Raw genomic sequence first — 10,417 nt, 5'->3', positions numbered from 1 at the left:
GTGTGCTCATCGATACGTGTGTACCATGAATTCTTATACTACACAAGTAAACATGTTGAGAATGACCCGTGATTTGTGATTTGAATCGATCACTAAGCATTGATCCCTGCACCGAACATGGTTCGGAAATGGCATGTCTCAATGCTAATCCAAAACCTTGAGGCTTGGGTACACCTCACTTTCATGAAGATCCTTAAGCTCAATGGACCTCGGCTTTAACCCGACGTGAACATACTTCATGCCGTGAATGACCCTTAGGTCGTGGCTTGATGCAAACGTCAAGCACAAAGTCCTCACACCAACAAAGGCATAAAACCAGCATGCTTTAGTGCCTTATCAAGATCTCGCGGGCTTGAGTGATCCTCGTACTGATCAAGACTTAGAGATTGCGACGGTACTTAATATGTGGCAAGTAAAGTATGTCTGTCTCCCCAATATACCTTCGATCGGGGTTACATGTTTCCTGGACTCATTTTCACATTTGTTTTTCGGTATTTGATTCGTTCGAGTATCAGTTTGATTTTTAGGAATTTATTTCCTACAGCATCTAAACTTTGAAAACTTCAAGTTGACTTTCTACAAATAAAATTGAGTGGAAGTTTACTTATTCATGCTTTTTGAAATTTATAGAGATGCACTTGATGAATGCAACGGAAGATATATAAAACCCAACTTCTTGATCATGCTCGAGTTTGGCTCAATTCAATGATGAGGCTGCACGAGCTTGCAATAATTCAACGGTAGAATCACTCTAGTTAGACTTGAACTCGAAAAGAATGAAAGTGAGTTGGACTAAATAACATATTTAATCACGGTAGCTCTTGGGTAAGTTGAGTTATTTACACTAGTTAATTTGTTGACTTTGTCAATTACAGTACACAAAACCAAGGGATAAAAGTATCAGCAGTCCCTAAACCTTTACAAAAGGTTTAATTAGGTCCCTAATTTTTTTCGTACAATTAGATCCTTAAATCATATACTTTCATATCCGACATGGTCATTTCATTAAAAAAGAAACAAAAGTACTGACGTGACACTTAAATCTTTCAGAATGCAAATACGATATTCTGTGTGGCATTTAAAACTTCTTTAAAGAGAATTACACATAATTCATAAATATGGAAATTTTAAAAATAAATATTAAAAAATGAAAAATAAGGAAATTTGATAAAAAGAAAAAAAGAAAAAGAGAAACGACAAAAAGAAGTATCGAACCCGAAGTAGGGGGACGCGCTTGGATGGGAGGTGGGAGTCGCAGACGGCATGCACTCAACGACCCATGTCGTGCCGGGAGGCTGCCGCCGACCCTAGCCAGCTAGCCCTCTATTCCCTTGTGCGTAATTATTAGTTAGATTTTTTTTTCCTTATCTGTATCATCACTACGTTTAAAAATAAATAAATGTCACCAAATAAGTTAGTGCTGTTAGTGCTAACTTATAGTGCTGGGGCGACATTCTTCATTATCATTCCATCTACACATCTATAAGGAGGGTCAACTTGAACTAAAAGATGTATAATTTCGAGGACCAAATTTACACACAAAAATGATTCTGGAACCTGATTGAACATTTTACAAAAGTTCAAAAACCGCGTTCCTTTATCCCTTTATCCCAAAAAAAAACAGGCCCATTATTTTATTTTTTTGAGTTAAATCTAGTTGTAAGTTGTATTCTTTACTGAAATACATTATTTTGAGGCAAGGGATCATTCCTATTAGCCGCACTTTTGTAGAAGTCTTAACATGTCTTCATCATTGATTTGACCTATATTAATAATCGAGAAGTGGTTGTGACACTAGTGGATATATCGTGTAGTGTATATTTTATAAGGAGCTAAAGAAACGTCCCCCTCCCCACTGTCTCTTAAAAAAAAAAAGTCAAAAGGAACACCAAGCACGCGAGAATTTCTTCCTCTGAATACACGATCATGCTGTCGACGCACTTCTGCCTGAAATGGGCAGTCTCGTTGACGCGCTTGGTTACGAGGAGCTCTGCAGAGCAGAGACGCCGGAGAGCGCGCCAGTAGCCGCCGTAACGACCCACGGCTGGATTATATACGGATGGATTATGGTAATTAATGGGTTTAGTTTATGACTTGATGGGCCTAAGTGGGCTCGTCTGCCCATGTTGGGCCTAAAAGCTCGGCCCACAGGATAAGGGCCTATGAATGAATAGTTGAGATATGAAATGATGCATTGAGGGATTGCGTCTTTTGGATGAAGTGTCACGTTGAAATATTACGTTGAAAAGATGTCTTTTGGGAAGAAATGTTTTAAAAGATAAAAAGAAAAAGGAGACATACCTTTTGGTGTACATATGTCTTTTTCCAGAAGCAGAAAAACTCTCCACCTCTAAAAAGTAACGTATGAATATTATCCTCACGTTCAGAGTTCTCTCCCCCTAAAAACAACTGTACGCTCTTCGATAGAACGAGATCATAATTCTTTCTCGATATTTAACTCAATAGAACGGGATTATAATTCTTCCTCGATATTTAACATTGGTATTTAATCTGTGAAATATTAGGTACACTTAATTCTGTAATGTAATTTTTTATCGGTGATACATGTTCTTTCTAGGCTTATCTTCTGTGTTCGTTTAAGGGTTTGATTGTGTATCGGATCGGTTATAGGGAATTTGTAATTCCCAGCAGTAATGAATCAGACGTATCTACAGCCTTCTTCAGCAAATTTGCAATCTTGTGTTTATTTTATAATAATTTGCAATAGTGACAAAACATGTGAACCAACACCGACCGTGTTTACGTGGGTCCTACTGCAGAGTCCACGTGATAAATTGTCCATATGGATTTGACAAGATCCGACAAGATCATACAGTATCTTCATGTTACTTTTCTTTTATATTTCTCTCTTTAATCGTACAATATTATGAAATTTGGCTGGTCGATTAGCTCCACCATCACCCACTAGAAACCGCTCATAGTATACGATTCGGGAATCTATTGTACAGTCTTGCGTCTAGTGAATCCGGTTCATCGCAAATGTCCATTTTGTGGACTCTAAGTGTGGAGCCAAATTTAGAGTAATTTTCTATTTCGACAAGTGAGGTTTTATTGATGGTATAAAGGGCAGGTGAGCTACCCTGCTACATGCTCAAGTCATACAATTCAAACGAGACCCAAATGCTAACATAGGAACGTAGTTTCCCTGAGATATTTGTGCAGGGATGACATCATTCTTAAGAAGTCTTCCTTGGACAGCTTTTTTTATTGACACAATAACATTAGCACTAATGACCTTAGGGTAATTATACCTCACATGCTACGTTTTTTAGGTATCACTTTCAAAGGATGGAGCTTTCTTTGTATTATTCCCACCCGCTCTTTCATGTCGAGGGTCTTTGGAGTTGAACCATCGCCTAGCTCCCAATCGAAATGGTAAAGCAGTGTTGCAAGACCAAGATGAAGCACCCTATCCGCCAATGAAAGTCCGATGCATATTCTTCTGCCTGATCCAAATGGAATTAGCTCAAAGTTTTGACCCTTGCAGTCAATTTTAGATCCCATGAACCTCTTTGGTTTGAATGCCAATGGGTCCTCCCAAGCATCGGGGTCTCTTCCAATGCTCCATGCATTCACGAAAACCTGGGTATCTTTGGGTATATCAAAACCCATGAATTTGGTTTCCTTTAGAGCATTTCGTGGGAGAAGTAAAGGTACTGGGGGATGCAATCTTAGGGTTTCCTTCACCACGGCTTGCAAAAATGGCATATTTTCTGTGTCATTTTCTTCGAGCTTTCTGTTCAACCCCACAACCTGGTCGATCTCATCTTTGGCCTTTTTCATTGACTCGGGTTGGCGGAGTAGCTCTGCCATCGCCCACTCAATGGTGCTACTTGTAGTCTCCGATCCGGCGAAAAACATTTCCTGCACCATCAAGTAGACCCATTCAGTACAAAGATTAGGTCTTGGATATCACAAGTGTCCGAGTCTCGTCCTATAATTAAGAGATTCTCTTTGGCTGGAAAAAGTCACCCTCGAATCGTCAGCTCAATAGTAAAAATTATCATGCTTCACCTGATCAACAATCCTGATCAAAGACAGCAGTTCCTATTCTTCGAATTGGCAGAAAATTGGCACACAAAGAAAGGAACAAGAACTTGAAGTTGACAAAATGAATCCACTAGTGACAACAGAAGTATTTATGAAAGAGATGGGGCAAGTGTTTGATTGACAAAAGGAAATAAACAACTGGAATGGCAAGAAATAGGTTGCTGGGAAATAACTGAAAGAGATTTGCAAGAGAGCAAAATGGATTAACATAAGTAAAGCTTGTTCTGCGCGTTTCCATTAAGATGTGCGCTTCTTATAGTTTCAGCTATAATAATTGCTTTACTGCAATTGTCAGTCGACGGCTTTGAAAATTATTCCTGCCTAAGAGTTTGATTGCAATAATTATTTGCACTGGTTTTATCCTTGCAATCGATTTGATTTCAGCCAAATTTTGTAAGCCAATGTCAAAATTTCTCGACTTGATTGACATCGACTTGACTAACCTGGTAATTTTACAATAACTAGTTGGAATGCTTGATGGAGACATAAGATTGATTTTAGTTTATTTTAATGAAAAGAAAAATCAGTGCTTGGACGGCACCATGATTGATTTATTAAGTTAGCTACCAAAACTTCTTTGTAATGCGTGATGTGACCCTAGTTGTTTAAATGTCAGTTAAGTTTGTCACGCCACTTAATCAACCGAATTAGACCTAATGTCTCAAAGTGTGGTCATGTTAAACGTGGAAGAGAGGAGCAAACTCACCAAAATGATTATATTGATGTTCTGGGAAGAGATTTTGTGAGGGCCTTCTTTTCCATCGCCCTCATAATCCAATAATGTGTCCAAGAAATCATTGGTTGTTCTCATCTCTCCCCTTAGCTTTCGCTCCTCCAACCTCTCTTTCACAAAGCCTTCGGCAATCTTCATGGCCCGACCCATGTCCTTCGCCATGCTTGCCTTGATCCCCTGCGGATCCAACCATTTCAACCATGGCATGAAGTCGGCCACGTTGGGCTTGCCGGCCCATTCCATGACCAGGTTCATGGCGTCGTAGAACTCGGGCCCATCCTTCGATTTTGGGTCCAATAGATCCCGTGAGAGCACCATGTTGCCCACCACATTAAACGCCAGGAGAAAGAGGAAGTGAGATAAGTCGATTCCTTGCTCTTCATAAAAATGAAATTTCTGTATGATTAATTCTAATCTGAGAATGTATAACCACACTTAACAAATTATAACCACACTTAACAAATTAGACATCTGAAAAATAGATTGTACCAAGTTGTGCAACTAGTTAAAGGAAAGATGCAGTCAAATCAAGAGGAACCAATCTCTAAGCTGCTCGTAAGCTCCACTTGACTTACTGTGTATGCTTCAATGTCCAACACGAAAGTTTAGCTACGCAATTCAATGATAAAGCCACTCGAGCTTTACATAATTCAACAGTAGAGCCACTCTAGTTCGACTCGAACTCCCAAAAAAGAAAGCAAGTTTGACTGAAAATAAAAATTAAATTCCAGTAGCTCTTTGGTAAATTGAGTTATTTACACTAGTATTTAATTTGTTGACTTTGTCAATTACAGTACACAAAACAAAAGGATAGAAGTATAGGTAATCCCTAAACTTTTACAAAAGGTTTAATTAGGTCCCTTATTTTTTTTTTCGGTGGAATTAGATCCCTAAATCATATACGTTCTTGTCTGGTTTGGTCTTTCCATTTAAAAGGAAATATAAATGTTGAAATGGCAATTAAGTCTCGTTGAATGTCAACACGGTATCCTACATAAGTTTTTGAAAGGATTGTGAGAATAATAATTTATTATGAATTATAAATTCTTGAAATGTGAATTTCACAATAATTTATAATTATTTATGATTTGATTTTTGTGATTTAGAATTGACTGTTATTTTTACTAAACATTAAATATTGTCACGCAATCATTTTTCTTTTTAAAAACATAAAATAGAATAACAAAAAATTCATAAATAAGGAAATTAAAAATAACATAAATATATAAAAAAATCAAAAATAAGGAAATTTGCAAAAAAAGAAATGAAAAACAGAAGTGTCGCAATTGAACTAGGGGGAGACTTACGTGAATGGAGGCTATGCTGAATTAAGGATGGAGGCGACTCGTCGCTAAGGTGGCAAGGGTGTGCTTGTACGGGAGGTGGCGTTCACGAACGGCGAGCACCCAACGATCCATGTCGTGCCTCGAAACTGCCGCCCACCCTAGCCAGCACCCTCCATTCCGTTGTGCATAATTATTAGTTAGATTTATATATATATATATATATATATATATATTTATTTATTTATTTTTTCTTACCCGTATCAGAACTATGTTTAGAAAAAAATCATTTCACTAAATAAATTAGCTTAGTTAGTGCCAACGTATAGTGCTGGTGCGACATTCCTCGTAAATATTCCATCTACATATTTAAGAGGAGGGCCAACTCGAACTAAAAATATATAATTGAAAATGTTATATTCTTGTCGCTAATATCCCGCAATATAGATTTGTGGTCAGCGTGTCCTCGTCGTTTCCTAAATAGTGATCGGACCGTCTTCTCAGCTTTTTCTTCATATTAATAATTAATTAAGGGTTGTGACTCTATAAAAATGTAGGGTAGGGTATGGGACCTTCATCTTATTTGTATTGAGTTTAAGATAAGTTCATCTCTCTCTCCTCGTTGCCTTTTTACCTTTCTAAAAGCTATTACTTCAATCATTCCAGGCGACACATAGGACACAGAGTCAGAACTAACGCCAAGTACTTTTTTTTTTTTTTTTTCGGGCTGAGCGCCAAGTACTTAAGAAATAACCTTTTGTTGCTTGTTTGACTGCCATTTCTTCCTCTATATACATGATCATGCTGTCGACACATTTTTGCCTGAGGTGGGCCGCATCGTTGACGCGCTTGTTCACGAAGAGCTCCGCGGAGCAGAGACGCCGGAGAGCGCGCCAGTAGTCACCATAACGACCAACAGCGAGCGAGCCTTGGTCATAGCCAAAAGCAGTAAGCGCATGGGGACATTTGCGGTCCGCGAACACGAAGTCATGGCCCTTGAATAACTCCATGGCCGCTTGAGCTGATTGGATCGCCATGGTGTTCACGGAACCGAGCTTCAACCACAAGACAGGCCCATGCTTGGCTCGGAGGTTGTGGAGGTTCTGGTGCGCCATGGTCCCGAGGTCGAGGATGTTGCCGATCACGGGCCATGCTGGTGGCTGAGGGGGAAGCTTGGTGCGCTTCCGACGGTTGAGAAGGAAAACTAGAAGTGCCGGGAGGAGGAGGCCGAGCCAAAAGAGCGAAATACTCCATTGGCTAAGCTTTGAGCTATTTCTCACCTTACGCTTCTGCGATTATTGTACGGGAAATACAGGAGAAAACATTAATTTTGTCTTTTGGCAATGAAAAGGGGTAACATGCTGGTCACGTTGATTCTTGTGATCCATCCATTTCATCGAAATAGGTAAAACTCGATTCTTAAATCATCATAATAATTTCCTTTTTGGTCCAAAAACTTACGTAAATTATGCGATCTAATCTTTTAACTCTTAATTTGTGCAATCAAGCCCTATAATTTTAATTCAATATTCAATGTATTGATGTCTTGTTCTTCCTTGGATTTCACGGATTGCTTGATCAATTTATTTGTCTTGCCAAAATCATATAGTTATATACTTACTTTTGCCTTGGTAAGATGGCATGTTATTTATCAAAAATATTATATATATATATATATATATATATATATGTATATATATAATCCAATCATCAATTTGATCGAAATTTCTAATCTCCACTCTCCAAAGGACTACTTGATGGTGAAACATGAATTTCACCAATGAATTCATCATGGATTATCAAAGAAAATCATTTCAGCAATCAAACTCCCAGATAATGGCTGGAGTTTACCCTTGATCAAAAAACAGTTAGTTTATATAAACATGAATTCATTTTTCTCGTGGCGTTCCTCCTGCACATATAAACTAGAGGCACGATAATTTATTAATAATTAGGTGTAGTTAATATGAACTTGAATTAATTTTTCTCGTGGCATTCCTCCTGCACATATAAACTAGAGGCACGATAGTTTATTAATAATTAGGTGTAGTTTATATGAACTTGAATTCATTTTTCTCGTGGCGTTCCTCCTGCACATATAAAACTTGAATTGAATTTTTTCTCGTGGCGTTCCTCCTGCACATATAAACTAGAGGCATGATAGTTTATTAATAATTAGGTGTAGTTTATATGAACTTGAATTCATTTTTCTCGTGTCCTTCCTCCTGCACATATAAACTAGAGGCATGATATTTTACTAATAATTAGGTGTCAATTCACGTGAGTTATCCGTTTATCTCATGGAGATTAGGTATCTCCTACACTCTTCAACTAGGGATGAAGTAGCATGAGAACAGCGGGCTTGACAGTTAAATTTTTTATCGATGGTGACTCTAGAGAGGCTAGAGTAGGAAACGGCTTTGGCCAGTATGTGGATTATGCGCACCCAGAAATTGAATGCGAGAGAGAAATTGACAGCTGAATTTTTTTATCGATGGTGACTCTAGAGAGGCTCGAGTAGGAAACGGCTTTGGCCAGTATGTAGATTATGCGCACCCCGAGAGAGAAATTTGAATTTTTTAATGCTAGAGAGGCTCGAGTAGGAAACGGCTTTGGCCAGTTAGATTATGCGCTGATGATCCCTCCCAATGGGAGAGAGAAATTGACAGCTAAAATTTTTATCGATGGTGACTCTAGAGAGGCTCGAGTAGGAAACGGCTTTGGCCAGTATGTAGATTATGCGCACCCAGAAATTGAATGCAAGAGAGATTTATAGTTGATGATCCCTCCCATAGTGATGGTGGAACCAAAAAGAATATGACAACTTTTGGAAGTTTGGAACAAGGTACAAATGAAGACTGGAGAGAGAAATAATGGAAATGAAAATGCTCTTTGCTTCTGTATAACTACAGATCTGAAGTCCACAACCTTTTAAAGTGGTTAGATGTGTGCATAGCTTAACTAACATCAAATAGAAAACAAGAAACTCCACAAAGTGAAGAAAAAACACATGAACGACAAATGAGACAAAGACATGAAGTCCTTGCTTCTTACTAACGAAGAAACCTAATGTTCTTTGACTAAAGAAAAAAAACAAGACCTTCCCTTTTCAATTTGGAAAGCATTTACTCCTTGTTGAATGGTGGAGGGGCTACTCAAACACAGCCCACCATAAATGTGACTGTGGCATCCGAAAATTTCGACAGCCCTTGGATACGCAGCGATTTGTGATTAAATGACGAAAGTATCGTCAAATTATGCCGTTGGTGCTATACACCATCATTGGCTCATATTATTGTTGGACCAATGCATTTTTTTTAGCGATGGTCTAATTGCTGAGTAAGCCATAGTCTTGTCAAAAAAATAAAAATAAATTCCCTTAGGTAAGGCCACTTGCGAGAGCAACCTCACCCGCATTTGCACCTTGCTAAATGAGCCTTACATGCCAGTTGTTTTTTACCTCTTTGTACATGGAAGTTGATAACAGAAATCGTCGAGGAGTCCCCTATTTTCGCGCCAATTCTCGATCATGCCCGAGTTCCTAACACGCTGACCCGAATACGTTGGTGAAGGAGCACCAAAAAAATCGGCCGCCTCGAGCTGGCCGTTTCTTCTTACGCATGAGGACCATGCCAACCCAAATATCCCATGCACGTACAAGACTTGCAGCCGCGCCTTTCTTTGTTGTCCAACCAGTCAACAAAATAAGATTGTTGACCCATGCAGCAACATGAAGCTCACGTATATGGCCCACGTCTACAGCCCATAATCACGTTGGAATGAAGAGCCCACAGCCCACGCCCATGCAGCCCATACGAACGTTGAGGAGTCAACCAAGGTGGGTGGTTGACTGAGGGGCACCCAGCAGCAGCCACGTTGCTCTCCATTTCGGTGGCCAGCGAAGGAGGAGCTTGGAACAGCTGCTTCGTTCGTGTCTACAAGTGGCCAAAGAAAATTGCCATGTCTCCCCCACCTGTCCTCCATGCATGCATCCATCGAAACCCCTACATGCAAATATCATCATTAGTCTAATTAATTTTGAGGGAACTATTAGCTCGGTTTTGATGGTGAAGAAAGAGAGTGAACCGAATAGAATTTTGAGCAGAGAGAGAGAGAGAGACCGAACGAGCGAGTGAGCAAGTGAGAGAGAGAGAGATGCAAGCAGTGAGTGAGTGCACAGTGTGAGGAAGAAGAGATCACCAGTGCTCGCGCTCGAGCTGCCACCGTTGTCGCCACCGGTCTTTGTCGCTGTTGAGCCAAGCCCAAGCTTTCGGTTTTACTTGCTGTCAAGCTAAGGAATTAGAGGCAAGTAGAAGTTCATCAATCTATG

The 10,417-nt window shown here is 39.4% G+C and overlaps 1 protein-coding gene across 1 annotated transcript; it reads right to left on the bottom strand.

Annotated features, from left to right (window-relative positions):
• Positions 1-3,273: 3,273 nt before the first annotated feature.
• On the bottom strand, positions 3,274-9,974 carry LOC120290550 (iridoid oxidase-like). Its single transcript, XM_039306846.1, has 4 exons — positions 9,861-9,974; positions 6,842-7,376; positions 4,778-5,181; positions 3,274-3,885 (listed from the first exon to the last, which is right to left on the bottom strand). The coding sequence occupies exons 1-4, from the start codon at positions 9,972-9,974 to the stop codon at positions 3,274-3,276; spliced, it is 1,665 nt and encodes a 554-aa protein (XP_039162780.1).
• Between the last annotated feature and the right edge of the window lie 443 nt (positions 9,975-10,417).

The sequence above is a fragment of the Eucalyptus grandis genome, chromosome 2 (genome assembly GCF_016545825.1).
Source record: "Eucalyptus grandis isolate ANBG69807.140 chromosome 2, ASM1654582v1, whole genome shotgun sequence".
NCBI lineage: Eukaryota > Viridiplantae > Streptophyta > Magnoliopsida > Myrtales > Myrtaceae > Eucalyptus > Eucalyptus grandis.
Note: the sequence above shows the minus strand (reverse complement) of the source record. Positions and strands in the feature narration are given on the sequence as shown.